General features: G+C 40.4%; 1 protein-coding gene across 1 annotated transcript in view; it reads right to left on the bottom strand.

Moving 5' to 3' along the window:
- Positions 1-17,485, bottom strand: part of LOC128692745 (uncharacterized) — a 59,682-nt gene that overhangs the window by 40,131 nt on the left and 2,066 nt on the right. Inside the window, exon 2 of the mRNA XM_053782078.2 lies at positions 2,037-2,184. Within this exon, the coding sequence (XP_053638053.1) occupies positions 2,037-2,183 (147 nt within the window). The 5' untranslated portion in view covers position 2,184. The remainder of the gene's footprint in view (positions 1-2,036; positions 2,185-17,485) is intronic.

A 17,485-nucleotide genomic window follows, 5' to 3' on the forward strand; every position in this document is an offset into this window, starting at 1 on the left:
TTTACAAACTCACAGTAAGACGGTATGTACAGTACTGTGTACCTTGTTACAAGGTTCGTAAGTTCGAGTCTCTTTCGGCCTAAGATTAGTGTGTGTGTGCGTGTATGTATGTATATATATATATATATATGTGTGTGTGTGTGTGTGTGTGTGTGTGTGTGTGTGTGTGTGTGTGTGTGTGTACATAATGTATGCGTAGTGGGTTAATTTAATGACGAAATGAACACTGGTTGGAAACAACTTTCTGAACACTTAAAAAAAAAATATGATTAAAAAATGTCCTTCCGATTAGAATAAAATTTTAAATGTAAGATAACAATATAACTCATTCAGTATGAAAATTTTCAGCAAAATCGGTGTTTAACTTTAATAAAAAAAATATATAGCTGTAACGAAGTTTTGTGTGGGCCAACATATCTTAGTCTAATCGCCTTGTAACTTATTATCTGGAGGTCCCTCGGCTAGGACGAGTGGAGATGCAATTTTTCTAGCATATCAATTCCTTAATTAAGGGAGATTTCTTGATGTTAGTGACGTGTTTTGACCTTAGGAATTGGATTTTCGCTTATTGAACATGTTTTCCTCAAATTTTCCCAGGTGCTGCGTAACCCCTATGGATTTAGCGCTCCCCGTGACGATAATAATTAAAATATTATCTAAGTTATCAAACACTAGCGTTTCTGTATTAGAGCCTATACTGCTAGACATTGTCAGTTAAATAGCGTTATTTTGTACCCCATACCCACTCTGTGGGCGTTAGTCAAAAGATTGTAAAAGCACAGAGGTCAAGAACTGGATCCCAGCATTTTGTTAGCTAAGCAGCTTACAATAGCAATGAATTACTTACAAAATAAACTTATTAAATAATAATAGTAATAAATTGGTTTGTATTTAATGAATAGTCATGTGAACATAAGTCATATTTAATTTTGGAGAGACCACTCCAATGGACTGGCAACAGTGTTCTTTTGATAAGACAGAGTAATGAGCCTATCAGGCTCGTGGCCTGGTAGGCAAAGCTCTCTCTTCACACGCTGAGGGTCCGTGGTTCGATTCCCGGCAAGGGTGAAAACAGTGGGCGTGTTTGGGTACCTGGGCGTTAGTCGATTGGTGTGGGTCGCATCCTGGGACAAAATTGACATAATTTGCCCAAAATGCTCTGCATAACAAGCGGCTTTCTATATAGTAGTATGTCATTGATGTCAGCTAGGCCTATATACCTTGTACATGTAGAAATAAAGATATATTAATCCATGCTGCCAGGCAGAGTAAGAGACTAAAGGTATCCTCATCTCCCAGCTGAAGTCTTCCAGCCCAGACTGGCATATGTCAAACCTTAGTCAAAAGTCCACCTGGTATGATGGAATACAACAGGAAAATCCTGTGTGATGGACAATGACAGGAAAACCATTCTGTGTGAAGGATGTTAGATAAACATTTCTTGCTTAAACCTTTGAAATGTCATATTGAGGAGAATAGCTACACAATATGGTGTAACTAATATTTACGAAAAAGTGTTAACTTTTCCTTCTAAGACTGGTATTAGTCAGGGAATTTATGTAGTGAATTTGATGCAGTTGCTCTTATTTATCGTCAAAAACGTTCATAGACAATTTCAATATGTAGCTTCATTTAATAAGGAAAGGTAAGTTTCGTTAGTTTTAAAGCATCACAAAATATCCAGAAATGAATATAGAAAATCAGTAAATCAATAAAATATGCATGAAAAATAAAATTATTATGTAATGAAAACGAGAGGAAGAAAAAGCATTTGACAGATAGTGGATATACTAGTTTAACCTGTTTTATGTAATGAAATACTACTGAATAGTTAATACAAATGAATACAGTAATTATAATGCAGCTTCAATTAAATAACGAGCATCTACCATCTTGAAGCTAATGGAAGATTCTTGATAGAAGGAACTGCAGCCACCCCACTCTTGAATCGCTTCCCCATTAATATAATAATAACACATCCTAAATGCATAAAAAACTATACACTGCTTATCAATAACGATACAGATAATAAACACCTTGGATGATCGCTGGAGGGAATTCACAGGAGAGTGCGAGCGCTGGAAGTGGTCGCGGCCATTGTCTGAGCGTTGCTGCCTTGGTGGAGTACCCAGGAGCCCTTGAGTTCTTCCTGAGGGCAAGTAACTCCCTGAACCATCCCACATCCTGAAAAATAAAGATTGGTTCTCTTTACCTGTTTATTACTCTTATTTGGAGCAGCCATTGACATTCGGACTTGCAACACCTCTTCGACAGTTAGGTATCTTTATTTCGAAATAAAGATACCTAACTGTTGCATATGTGTCTTACCTAACAACCTGTCGGTATTTTATACCATTTCAATGTTCAACACCTCTTCGGTTCAGGTCGGGCCGAAACGTCAAGTTTGTTTCTCCTATGTGCGGGTTAATTGTGTAGTGTTCCAGTCACGGTATTATGCCTTTTTATTCGTTACCTCTTGCACATTTTCTGCTGAGTAGCCTTCTCACGTAAGGTCCAACTTACTACCACACACATACACCGCCCACACCTAACCCCACCTTCCCATCTTTGCTACTTATAACATATCTCTCCTCCCTTCTCCACTTCATTGTATGACCCTAGTGGATTTAGCGCTTCTTTTATAGTAGTAATAATAATAATAATAATAATAATAATAATAATAATAATAATAATAATATGTTAATGCTGTTACCACTGTTATTACTGTTGAACAGCGGTTTAGTGCTGAGGTTACTTGTAGGTTACTTAGAAGGGGTAACGTAGAAGGGTTGCAGGAACACGGCCGATGGACTAGCTTTGGTTTATTATACGATACGTGGATTACACAGCGGGCAGAGTGGGGGGGGAGGTGACCGAAAGCCAGACCGTGGAGGGGAAGATTGTTGATCCGAGGCGTGTAGGCCGTGAAGTGAGGCCGACTGCTCATCACGTCTCACTGACCTGGGCAGGCCTAGAGAGGGCAGCACCGTAGTGCCGCGGCTTATGAAACTAACAGGCAGCATAGGCTGTCTAGCAGACAGTACAGGCTGTCTAAAAATAATTTTCCATTTCAGTGGGATATATATTTAAATAGTGTTTGGGTTTCTCTGTAGACTTAATAACGCTCACCTTTCAAGGAAACTTCTCTGTAATACGTGTTTTTATATTGCTTGTTGGCCTGTTGTTCAAGTCACCTCCAACACAAGAGACAGGACACTGGCAACACTTAGAATACACAAGAGATAGACTATTGACAGCAGCCACATATCAAGAGACCGAACACTAACAACACCCAAGTATCAAGAGACATGGCACTGGCAACTCCCACACAGAGACTTGACAAACATCACCTGTACAACACTGACTCACTAGTCCCATCAACAGAGACTGGAGGTTCTTGTCCCACAACAAAGCCCACATGGTGGCCACATACGTCTCAAGTCTTAAACATACAGCCTTGCCAACTTCTCTACTTCGTCCTCATTTTGAGCCTGGGGCCCACCATCACTACAGAACCTGGCTGGGAAATTGACTATAGAACATGGGACCACCACCCCTACAGAACCGGAGATCAAATTTTTGATGGTATACAGTACCAACAAGTTGATGATTAAGACATTAACAACACTTAGGTAATTTTATTGTCATAAAGATACCCAATAAAGCAATATAGATATCCAAGTGTTTCAAGTGTGTTTTATTTACTAAATGAGATCATTGCTACAGAATCAGTGATCACCCTTACTACAGCTTCAGAACCTGGAACCACCACCATTACTGACTCAGAACATGTAACCATCATTACTGACTCAGAATTTGGGACTATTATGATTGCAGAACCGCCTATTCCACGATATCCAAGTAAGGTTATTTAACCCAAAAGGGTCATTAACCCAGAAGCTATGTAGTATTCATTTCCAGTCTTATTTACCACTAGGTGAACATGTGGAATCGAATCTGGTTCCTTTCGAGTGTGAGGCAAACACACTAGTACTATCGAGCTATTACTCAAACACTATTGCCTGTTTGGCTAATAGGGAGAACCAGGTGCATGATCTGGGACGGACCAGGGGCGATGACCTCCGGAAACGAATTCAAGCAAACCTATAAATGACCAACAATGAGTCACACGTCATTCCTGATAACACATAAGTTTGCAATAAGTTTTGAGTATTGAATCTGGCTGAGTACACTACATCCATTGTTCTAATATAAAATAAAACTTTATTCAGATTATTAGTCCAGAGAGCTACTAGTAACCCATGCTAACTTAAGCAATGAGGCTAATTTTTATCGGGGGCCTTAGATCTTCCCAGGACGCCACCCTTAACAGTTAGTTGTTCCGTCTGGCTAGTTTATTGTGCACTCACAGCTCATCCTGTGAGCGGTTGCACAAAACAAAAAGATTGTATAGATCACAATGGGTCTTTTTCAGACCCCACTGGGTATCGTTACATTACAAAAAATATATATATTAGTCGTTTCATATTACAATTTCTTCATGTAGCTAATGAACACAATTCAATTTGGAGCTGCGATCTCAAAAAAAAAAAAAAATACTACAAGTACAAAGCCATTACTAAAACATTTGTCATTATTAGGTTGCCGTCTCTTTAAAAATTCACTCATCTTATAAACACTGAAGTGTTTTGCCATATCCTGTAGGATGCATGGAGGTGTTTCCCGAAGACTGGGAGATTTGGACACTTAAGATATAGTGCTACTGACATAGTACACTTAAGATATAGTGTCTCTGTCCACACACTTTACATTTGATTATCATTGACATTTCTGTACAAACCGTGGTGCCAGAAACTTATAAATCCTAGCCTTAGTATTGCAATAACATCTTTCAATCTGCTGATCCTGTTAGTTTCTCCATACATGTGCTTAGCTTGACACATTTTTATTTATTATCTGCTGGTTCCTGTCTGTACTGTTTTACATTATTCAAACTGACATTATTCATAAACTAGTTGAGAAACCAGAATTATATTATACATTCTTTTTATTTAATGTTTGCTTAGTTAAATTATGAACGTTTGTCAATCTCCTGGAAGCCTATGTAAGAGAATCCACTACACTGTGACTACAGTTTAACTGTAATCCTGTTCGTAACGTCCCAGTGGCGCAGTTCATTAGCGTGCGGTACTTACACGTTCCCTCTCGTAATTGTGCATATCTGTGCCTAGCTTCATACACAGGCATTCAGTTCTCAGAATTAAATATTTAGAGCTAGTAATGAGGCGAGTAGTTACAGTTACTGAGGTCGTAGTTTCCACAAGTTTTAGAGCAATAAATATGACAAACAGTTCAGTTTGTAAAGTGGAAATTATTGATTTTAATGTCTCCATATTACAGTACTGTCAGGCTGGTTTACGATAACAGTACTCCCCACCCTTCCACTGTCAGCGTATATAATAGTCCGGGTGATTCGACCTGCAGACCCACAACAATTAGCTACCATCCAGGGACATGTCTATTACTAGATGAATAAGTATAAGGCAATACCCGCCCCAAAATCGAACCAGGAGCCTTTAGTGAGTCAAAGGGGATATCACTTTACCACGATTACTATATAATCCAACATTCAGTTTTACATTTACAGTAGGAGGAATTGTTCTTCATGGATATTAACCGGAAATGCGATTCGCTGAGTAATGGTGGAGTGGGCAGTGAATGTTGATAAAGGTAAGGTTGTGTGTTATTCAAAAGTTTGGCCTTCAAACTGTAGACAATAACACGCATGTGTAGTATATTTTGGTATGATGATCCTGGCGGAGGTCCAAGATAGAGACGGGCATGTGTTGAGGGTGACTCATCTGTCTGCTACTCAGCTCTCCTCTAGGTATGGCTGGAGAAGAATAATTTCTTCGAATATTAACCCGGGATAACCCAAGAAATCCAAGTAGTATATCATAAAATTCGCCTGAAAAAATTCAAGCAGATTGAAGAGCGATTTTGTCTGTCACAGTGCTATGTATTAAGATCAGTCACGGTGGAATGTATAATTCAAAGGCTTCGCAGGTTCTGCGACTTTTAATATTATTATTATATCCCTAGGGAGGCGCTAAATCCGTAGAGAGGAATGAGAGGTAACTAGATTTGATTAGAAGAATGGAAGGGCAGCTCCAATTCTTGGGATGATAACAGCCCATCATCGCTGGAGATTTGTGTACCAGGTGGCTCTCCAGGTGCCTGTGTGGCATCTTGATGCTGACCAGAAGATTTACTCCAGAGTGTTTGTCTAGACATAAGTCTGACAACGCTACTGTGTCAGCCTAATTTTAAATTTCTCCAAGCATATTTTTAGTGATTTATTCAAATTCAATTAGTAATAGGCCATCGGACAACGCTGCACCAGCGGATTTAGCGCTTAGTTTGGAATATAATAACATGGGCCTCGATTTGGTATGGGGCATGTATCTGTCCTAACTATACCATTCAAGTAGGGTGCCTTGATGCCAGTAAAGAGTTCTTGATTCAAGGAATTGCAGTTACCCTTGTCTTCGTGAATATTAAAATGGTATACAACACCGACAGGTATTGTATAACTCTTCTCAGTCTCTTCTATTCAAGATTGATGGACTGACCACATCGACTCAAGGTTGAGGGACTGATTACCTCATTCTCCTCCTGTTCTTCAAGATTCTCCTTTGTATGGACTGATGAAGCCACTGTGTGGCGAATCGTTTCCTCAATAAAGATACCCAAGAGTTGCACATGTGTCTAATTTATCAACATGTCGGTTCTTTGAACCATTCATCTACAAATTTTATTATTACATTATTATTTTCTTGAAACAAACCTAAATATCCTTATATTTCTCAAAACCCTGCGGGTTTTACGCATAACTATAATTATCACCCAAGAAGTACATTAGCCTGCGATCCGCAATGGGTGACCGAGATGAACGGGAATTATAAGACCAGTAGTAAGTAGGCTTTATATTTCCTGCAAGGAAATATTAGCATGGAAGTTTCCGTCAACGTATAACAAGAATAAACACTGCAGCAGGCCTAGTGGCCCATACTAGATAGATCTAACTCACACCCACTCATATACTACCAGTGCTACCTAAAGTTCTTGCCTCAGTGACGCTACCTGGGAGTTTGTTCCGCTTATCTACAACTCCATTGCCAAACTAGTACTTTCCTATATCTTTTCTAATGAGACAACTGGTGTATATATATATATATATATATATATATATATATATATATATATATATATATATATATATATATATATATATATATATATATATATATATATATATATATATATATATATGTAAGTAATACGCACACAGTAATACTCTTTGAGTTCATATAAAAACCAGACACAGACGACATTCAGATAGCTATTGACTTGAGCCACTAGACTACTACACGAATGACCAGTCTCCTTCAATATACTTCTGCCAAGTCTGTTGCCAAAGGTTATGTGCCAGGTTGTGATCATCGTCTGCTGGCTGTGAAAACATCTGGCAAAATGTATCCCGTAAGTGTTATTGTGTTTTTACGCCATTTAAATATTGGGAGGATTTGTTATCCCCCTCTCCCCTCCCCTCCCCTCCCCTCCCTCTCCGAGTTTTGAAGTGAGACTAAAATCGGCATTTAATTCTTTTATGTCTATTGATGATTTTGTAAATACTCCATTAGCGATGAATGGCAGATTACAGCTTCAAATTATTCTCTATTTTCATATATTTTTTCATCTTTTTTATCATTATTATTCTCCTCAAGCAGGTGCCTTGATACCGCTGAGGTTCTCTTGATATTCGAGGAACTGGATGTATCCTCTCTTCATTAGATCGAACCTGAATATCTCCCAAGCACAATACTGCCCTTGCGGATTTAGCGCTTCCAGTTGATTAGATTAATAATAATAATAATAATAGGATATGGGTCATTTTATTTGGTTGAAGACTATGTACTGAACAATAACCCCGGAGAGTTAAACACTCAGGATAACCCAAGAAAGCCGTGTGGCTTATTTCCACTAGGTACCTTTTCAGGTCCTCTCCCGGAATGCGACTCACAACAGTGTATTAACTTCTAGGTGTCTGTTTACTGCTAGGTAATAAACGGCAGCAGGTGTTTAGAGAACTTGCCTATGTCACTTCCCGCCTAGAATTCGACCCAGATGTTTGTTGTGAGCTAAATGTGCTACAGCGACGCTATGAACTAATAATAACTGCAATCATCAGTTCAACGCATGACTTACATTAGTCATACTTATAAAAGCTAAAATTATATGAATCAAGTGAAAGACATAACTTGTAGAAGAAACTAATCCATTTGGATCCATAGACATGTTAATTGTCTGCAGTCATTAACGTACCATACCCCCGGCCGGGATTGAACCAGCGGTCATAGAGTCTCAAAACTCCAGCCCGTCGCGTTAGCCACTAGACCAGCTAGCCACAATAAGATTCATCCAACTAGGTATATTTCTACACCATAGGAAGGTTAGCACAGGCACCACTGTGACCACAAATGCAAGTTTTTACAGACGTCTGTAAAAACTTGCATTTGTGGACTGTAATTACACTTGTCCCGAGTGTGAACAAGTATCATACAGGGCCACCCGTCCCCCTAACAATGGCGTTTATTTTCTTTTTTAATTCGTACACCCTTTATGGAAGTGTCTTGATGGTGATGTTAAGGAACTCTCGGCTTTAATCCGATTACCTTCCATTCCCCAGGCGCTGTATGACTTACATTTTCTTTTAATCGGGGGAAGCGCTAAACACGTAGGAGTCATTGCGCCTGGGGAATGGAAGCATCGACTTTGATTTAAGGAAGGAGAGGATAAGTCAAGTTTTTTGGATCAAAAGTCCTCATTGACATCAAGGCACATCCTTTGAGCTGTGACTTCCAAACCTACGACCTGAATACTCCCGCCATCCATCCGCTCCCTGTTTTTTTTTTTTAGTCTAAATATAATCACAACTAATGGTTTAGCGCTTAGTCTTGATTATAGTAATCAAAACTAAGCACTAAATTCAGTCTAAATAAAGGGCACATTTCCCCAATTTTGTTGAAATTAGTTCGTTGTTGAGGGAGGGGAGGGGGGGGAGGATAGCGATCATTGTCTAGCTCTGGTCAAGTGTTCCTACTCCTGTGTATTGGTTGTGGATTGCTGGGAGGGAACTGGACAAGTGTTTTAAGGAGCATCAAGTGCCATTCGGTAGATTATGTGAGAAGGACCACCTTGTCCAACACTGAATAACTTTCTGATGGCCCATTATTATTATAATCAAGGGGAAGCGCTAAACCCGTGTTCAGTGGTCAGTGTTCAGTGGTCAGTCGTCACGTGAGGTCACAGACCCTGAGCTGCTTGGGGATTAGCGTGGACGGTTACAAAGCATGGCTTGCTTCTACAGTGTTTTAAAAGCTGAGGTTGGAGAGTTGAAGGAGGAGGTCTTGCTTCTCCAGGAGGAGATTAGGAGGCTGAAGGTCCACCTCAATGGGCCTGGGAGAGAGTGTGAGGTGGTTGGAGATGTGGGGAATGAGGCTTCTAGCAGTGAGGTGCAGTCTGTCTCTCACTGTGAGGAGGCTGTAGGTGGGGTGGTAGCAACGGCTACCAGCAGTGAGGTGAAGGCCAGCACCTGCTACAAGTGGCGAGTTGTTCACAGTAATGGGAGGCGCATCAGAGTAAGGAAAGTTAAGAGTGCAGATCTGAAGGTAGGAAATCGCTTCTCTGTTCTCCAGGATGAATGTACTTCAGTGGCCAGTGAAGGTAAGGGTACTACTGCCCCTGCTAATGAAGGTAAGCGCATTCTTGTGGTTGGTGACTCTCAGGTAAGATATGTTGATCGTGCTTTTTGTAATAGGAATAAGAAGATGAGAGATAGAGTGTGCTTCCCTGGAGCTGGTGTTGGGGACATTGTCAACAGACTGGATAATATCATGTCAGGTAATGGGAACAAGCCCATTATCTGTCTCAGTGCTGGTGGAAATGATATTGGGAAGGGTAGGAGAGAAGAGCTGCTAGATAAGTACAGGTCAGCTATAGATTTCATTAAGTCTAAGGGAGGGATCCCAATCATATGTAGCATCTTGCCTAGAAGGGGAGTAGGAAATGAATGGTTGTCTAGGGCAATTGGTGTAAATTGCTGGCTAGACAGATACTGCAAGGAACTTGCAATCCCATTCATTGACAACTGGAACAACTTTTATGGCAAACATGATATGTATGCAAGGGATGGGGTTCATCTCTCTGGGGCAGGGGTGGTAGCACTTGCAGACTCGATTGAGAAGGCCATTGGTGAAATGCCTATGATTTTAAACTGATGGAAGATAGAGGTATGGGTGTGTGTGGGAAACAAGCAGGTTGCAACACTAGGGTTGGAAACAGTAAATGTATAAAAGGCATTCAGCATGAAGTTATAAATAAAGACAATAGAACAGGTCAGCAAACAAAGGGGGACAGCAGAGGGCAGCAAGGGACTAGCTCCCTTAAGGTTTACTATACTAATAGCAGGAGTGTTAGAAATAAGATAGATGAGCTAAGATTAATTGCAAGTGCAGGAAACATAGATATTATTGCTATAACAGAGACCTGGCTCAATCTGAAAGATAGAGAGATGCCCTCTGAATGTCACATACAAGGCTATAAATTATTCCACACTGACAGGGTCAACAGGAAAGGTGGTGGAGTAGCGATGTATGTCAGAGACAATTTAAATTGTTGTGTTAGACAAGATATTAAATTAGAAGCGTCAGCCACTGAATCTGTTTGGTTACAGCTTCTCGAGGGCCGAGAAAAACTAATTTTGGGTGTGATTTACAGGGCCCCAAATCTTGATAGGGAGTGCAGTAAACTTCTATGGGACGAAATTCGTAAGGCATCTACATACGAAAATGTTGTGCTAATGGGAGATTTCAACTATAGACAGATTGACTGGAGCAATTTGACAGGAAATTTAGAGTCGGGTGACTTTCTTGATACGATCCAGGATTGTTTTTTAAAACAGTTTGTGACAGAGCCAACTAGGGGAAATAACCTCCTTGACTTGGTTCTTGCCAGTAGGGAAACACTAATTAATAATCTTGAGGTTAATGATGAGCTTGGGGAGAGTGATCACAAATCACTCAGTTTTAACATAGCATGGAATTCCCCTAATAATGGCAATCAAGTCTCCGTCCCTGACTTTCGCTTGGCTGATTTCATAGGACTGAAAAATTACTTAGGGGGGCTGAACTGGAATGACCTGACTAGGGGTCAGGTAGGTGGTGATGGTTGCCGATATGATGCTTTCCAGGGCATAGTTCTAGCTGCTCAGTCAAATTATGTTCCAAATAGGGAAATCAGATCAAACAAAAATGATCCTAAATGGATGAACAATAGATTAAAATATCTGATTGGTCAAAAGAGAGGCATATATAGGCAAATCAAAAGAGGAGAGGGGCAATTAAGAAATCGATATATTCAGTTAAAGAGAGAAATAAAAAAGGGAATTAGAAAAGCAAATAGAGATTATGAGGTTAAAGTTGCAAGAGAATCGAAGACTAACCCAAAAGGATTCTTTCAGGTATACAGAAGTAAGATCAGGGACAAGATAGGCCCACTCAAAAGTTCCTCGGGTCAGCTCACTGACAGTGATAAGGAAATGTGTAGAATTTTTAACACATACTTCCTCTCAGTTTTTACACAGGAGGATACCAGCGATATTCCAGTAATGATAAATTATGTAGAACAGGACGATAATAAACTGTGCACTATTAGGGTCACAAGTGACATGGTCCTTAGGCAAATAGATAAATTAAAACCTAACAAATCCCCAGGCCCTGATGAACTGTATGCAAGGGTTCTAAAGGAATGTAAAGAGGAGCTTAGCACACCTTTGGCTAATCTTTTCAACATATCACTACAAACTGGCATGGTGCCAGATAAGTGGAAAATGGCAAATGTGATACCTATTTTCAAAACAGGTGACAGGTCCTTAGCTTCGAACTATAGACCAATAAGCCTAACCTCCATAGTGGGAAAATTTATGGAATCAATAATTGCCGAGGCAGTTCGTAGCCACCTTGAAAAGCATAAATTAATCAACGAATCTCAGCATGGTTTTACAAAGGGGCGTTCCTGCCTTACGAATTTATTAACTTTTTTCACTAAGGTATTTGAGGAGGTAGATCATGGTAATGAATATGATATTGTGTATATGGACTTCAGTAAGGCTTTTGACAGGGTCCCACATCAGAGACTATTGAGGAAAATTAAAGCACATGGAATAGGAGGAGAAATTTTTTCCTGGATAGAGGCATGGTTGACAAATAGGCAGCAGAGAGTTTGCATAAATGGGGAGAAATCAGAGTGGGGAAGCGTCACGAGCGGTGTTCCACAGGGGTCAGTGTTGGGCCCCCTGCTGTTCACAATCTACATAAACGACATAGATGAGGGCATAAAGAGCGACATCGGCAAGTTTGCCGATGACACCAAAATAGGCCGTCGAATTCATTCTGACGAGGACATTCGAGCACTCCAGGAGGATTTGAATAGACTGATGCAGTGGTCGGAGAAGTGGCAGATGCAGTTTAATATAGACAAATGCAAAGTTCTAAATGTTGGACAGGACAATAACCATGCCACATATAAACTAAATAATGTAGATCTTAATATTACGGATTGCGAAAAAGATTTAGGAGTTCTGGTTAGCAGTAATCTGAAACCAAGACAACAGTGCATAAGTGTTCGCAATAAAGCTAATAGAATCCTTGGCTTCATATCAAGAAGCATAAATAATAGGAGTCCTCAGGTTGTTCTTCAACTCTATACATCCTTGGTTAGGCCTCATTTAGATTATGCTGCACAGTTTTGGTCACCGTATTACAGAATGGATATAAATTCTCTGGAAAATGTACAAAGGAGGATGACAAAGATGATCCCATGTATCAGAAACCTTCCCTATGAGGATAGACTAAGGGCCCTGAAACTGCACTCTCTAGAAAGACGTAGAATTAGGGGGGATATGATTGAGGTTTATAAGTGGAAGACAGGAATAAATAAAGGGGATGTAAATAGTGTGCTGAAAATGTCTAGCCTAGACAGGACTCGCAGCAATGGTTTTAAGTTGGAAAAATTCAGATTCAGGAGGGATATAGGAAAGTACTGGTTTGGTAATAGAGTTGTGGATGAGTGGAACAAACTCCCAAGTACCGTTATAGAGGCCAGAACGTTGTGTAGCTTTAAAAATAGGTTGGATAAATACATGAGTAGATGTGGGTGGGTGTGAGTTGGACCTGATAGCTTGTGCTAACAGGTCGGTTGCCGTGTTCCTCCCTTAAGTCAATGTGACCTGACCTGACTAGGTTGGGTGCATTGGCTTAAGCCGGTAGGGACTTGGACCTGCCTCGCATGGGCCAGTAGGCCTTCTGCAGTGTTCCTTCGTTCTTATGTTCGTTCTTATGTTCTTATGATTATACAGCGCCTGGGGGGGGGGAATGTGGAAGGCATTCAGGCTTAATTCGGGGAACTGGAGCACAGATCTAATTCCCTAAATCAAGAGCCCCTCACCAACATCAAGGAACCTTCCCTGAGGGGTATGATGGCCCAACTACTAAAATTTCCTACAGATCCAGAAGCAGCAACTAGACGTGTACGACTCTTTAAGTGTTCGTTCCGATTCTCCCTCGGTCATTATTCAGTGAAGGATAATTGATTATTATAATCATAACTAATTGCTAAACCTATAAGGGCCATACAGCAAAGGATAATTGAACATTTCACGGTCTCTGTCTAAATTTACAAGTGGTTTTACTAAGTAAGCGTCGCTCAGTTAGTTCTGGAGTTACCATCCCGGTGGTGCACACCAGATGGAAGGTATTTCGGGGAAATCAGTAAAGCTCAACCTCCCGAATTATTTTAATTATTCACTGCTGCGGCCGCAGCCGCAGCAAGCAGCAACAAGGCTGCTCCTATATCTTGCCGTCCCCTGGGCCTATCCGAACTCCAGTGATGGCCAAATTGGCAAGTACTGCTGCAACAACATGCAAGGAACCTATAGTGACATAAAAACTGACGGTGACGACAACGAAATGGACTAAATATGACAAAAGAGGGACCGGCATTCAAGTACCAGACCTGCTGCCAGACGTGAACCAGACATGAGACGTTTTCCACTACAATGAAATAACTGACCTCCATATCAACTGCACCAGTGTTCAACGGGAAGACAACATGGCAGAAAACCTGATCAACTAAATCTCCAAGGAAATGACAGGTCTGTAGGACTTCTTTCTTCAGTGCCAAACGAGGGAAAGAATTGAGCATTTAAACATGGCTGACCGGCATCCAAACAGCCGCTACTGCCAGACGTACAACTAGCGAAGTGAAATTCTCATCTTTACTGACGTTCATCTGTTGACAGTAGCATCATATCTGTACCACCATCATATCACCTGTACCAGTGCTAACGAGAGGGAAACACAGGAGACATCGTCAAATCAACAGTACAAAACTCCAAGGTTATAGGTCGGATATCCCTCAGTGACAGTCGTGGGAAAGAAGTGAATAGTTAAACAGTCAAGGTTAATGTTTTAGTAGCTGACCTATATTCAGCTGACCAGTGTACAGTGAGAGAATCATAGCAGAAAACGCCAAATATATCTTTAAACTCAAGGAAAGTCAGGTTGTAGGTGGCGTTACTCCCCTCAGTGTTTTAAAAATGGCTGAGTCAGCAGACCAGGTCAGGAGACAACAACACGACACAACCCCCGATAAATGGAATTGAGGGGGATTTGGAAGGATAAAACCATGGATTAAACCTTTCTGATCTACCAGAATGGAAAGGAGTTAGAAGTTAATTGGGGAAGCCAGACTGTGAAGTGAGGTGGAAGGGGAGTGTGTAATAAGGGGTTAACTGTAAGGGTTGTGTGAAGTAAAGGGAAAAGTGAGCAGTGAAGAGGGTTTTGAAGAGGAAATTTTACTAGTAATTCAGTGGTGATTGCTAAAGCAGATACTAAGTGTACTAGGGACTGGAAAAGAGAAATAATTATTATTGTATATGAGTAAAAGAGCAAAGAGTGAAAATGGCAGGCATTAGGGGGGGTACAGGCTGCCATAATTATATTTATATTTCTTCTTCAATTCCATGAAGAAAGAAATCAGTCATGGGGGCTGGAAAAGGTGAATGGAGTAACAGCGCCCTGGACAGTAAAAGCCCAACAGTTGCCATCCTACCAGAAAAGTAAATGTCACTATCGCCGCAAGGTATGGCACCACCGCATACCCACACAAAACCAGTGGCACACAGCTCTTATTGTAGCACTCTTAAGTGGTGATATCCAAATTAATCCAGGACCTCAAACTATTGCGCAGAGGCAAAACAGACAGATAAATGACGGCGACAATGACGGTCTAGTAGCTAGGAATGATAACCTTAACTCCATATGTAATGCATACATAGGTCAATGTGAGACAATACAGCCATTATTATCTCAAACACTACCAAACAGGTGCATACACTGTACTAAAGTACGCATGAAAAACAGAAAAGGCACCTTATGTAAAATGTGTAAGGGGTGGGTGCATGATGGATGTATGTACAATTATAGCAACGGTGCCAGAATTCATTTTGTGTGTAACAAATGCACTTTGGCACAGTTACCCTTTAGCAGTGATGACATTGATTTACCTAATTTTAATACAAATGACCCATTGCCATATATTGATGATTATGATTGTTTTATGAAAACAGGCCTTCACTTTATTCATGTCGATGCAAGATCACTTCTTCCTAAATTGGCAGAGATTAGGATTCTAGCTAACAAAATTAGGGCGGCAGTTATAACCATCTCTGAATCTTGGTTGGATGATACGGTGACTGACGACGAGGTCAAAATAGATGGTTACAATATAAAACGCTTAGATAGGAACAGAAAGGGTGGTGGAGTATGTGCCTACATTAGAAATGAATTAGCTTACAACCCAAGACCTGATTTAAATAACAATAAACTGGAGATTCTATGGTTTGAAGTGCTGCTTCCTAAGACCAAACCCATCTTAGTAGGAACTAGTTACCGCCCTCCTACCCAGGACCAGTTCTTAGAAGACTTTTCCAGAGTCTTGTCCGGAGTTGAAAACAATTGCGAGACAATAATACTGGGCGACTTCAATATCTGTTTTCAGCAGCAAAATAACGGGCTATGCAAAAGGTATAAGCAAATTCTAGGATTAAATAGTTACACTCAACTAATTAATACTCCAACCCGGATCACACAGTTCTCAGCCACCCTAATTGACCACATACTTTGTAACCGCTCTGAGAACATTAGTCAGTCAGGCGTCATTACCACAGGTCTTAGTGATCATTTCATCATTTACTGCACCAGGAAAATCACTAGGGATAGGATAGGCCTACACAGGACAATAAAAATGAGGTCAACTAGAAACTACAGTAAAGAAACACTGGTAAATAGGCTACACAATTGTGACTGGACAGAGATAACAAGTTGCACGGACGTAAACGATGCCTGGGAAAAATTCAAAACAATGTTCACTACCATCCTTGATAATATTGCACCAGTTAAAGAGGTTAGGATTAAACGAAGAACTGAACCCTGGATGAATACTGAGATATTAGATAATATGAAATTCAGAGACCAGCTGCTAAAAAGATTTAAAGCAAACAGACAGGATATTGCAGCACTAAATGAATTCCAAAGGGTGAGGAACAGAGTACAGAGACTTATAAAAGGAGCAAAGGCAAAGCACTACTGCTCAAAAATTGAAGAGTATAAGCATAACCCCAGAAAGCTCTGGCAACAACTAAAACAGTTGGGGTATAGCCATAAGCCAGTAGATAGGTCTAACATAGTACTCACTATCGATAATGAGGTATGCCACGAAACATCTAAGGTGGCAAATTGCTTTAATTCATACTACACATCTGTTGCATCAACACTAGTAAGTAAACTACCAGCTGCATCAAATACCTTTAACACAGACTCTGATAAGTTTCAAACATACTATACCAATAAAGGGGTAACCCCAAACAGTTGTCAACTAGTAAGTGTATCTCATGACTTTATTCAAAAAGAACTAAGCAGGTTAAACCCAACTAAGAGCACAGGCCCTGATAACATCCCGTCTAAGTTCCTAAAAGATGGTGCTTCTGAACTGTCAATCCCTATTGCTCACATAATAAATCTATCAATCACCACTAATACCGTACCGGAGGGGTTCAAGGAGGCCAGAGTTACTCCTATCTTCAAGAAAAATAGTAGGTCTGATGTAAGCAACTATAGGCCTGTTAGTATACTCAGTATAATATCTAAAATTCTAGAGAGGGCGGTGTATTCTCAAGTAGTTAAGTACCTTAATGACAACAACATTCTCCATAGCTATCAATCGGGCTTTAGAAGATCCTACTCAACCGACACCTCCCTTATTAATCTGATGGATTACCTGAGAACTGAAATGTCAAAGGGGAACCTCATAGGTATGGTAACCTTAGACCTGCAAAAGCCCTTCG

Source organism: Cherax quadricarinatus, chromosome 30 (assembly GCF_038502225.1).
Source record: "Cherax quadricarinatus isolate ZL_2023a chromosome 30, ASM3850222v1, whole genome shotgun sequence".
NCBI lineage: Eukaryota > Metazoa > Arthropoda > Malacostraca > Decapoda > Parastacidae > Cherax > Cherax quadricarinatus.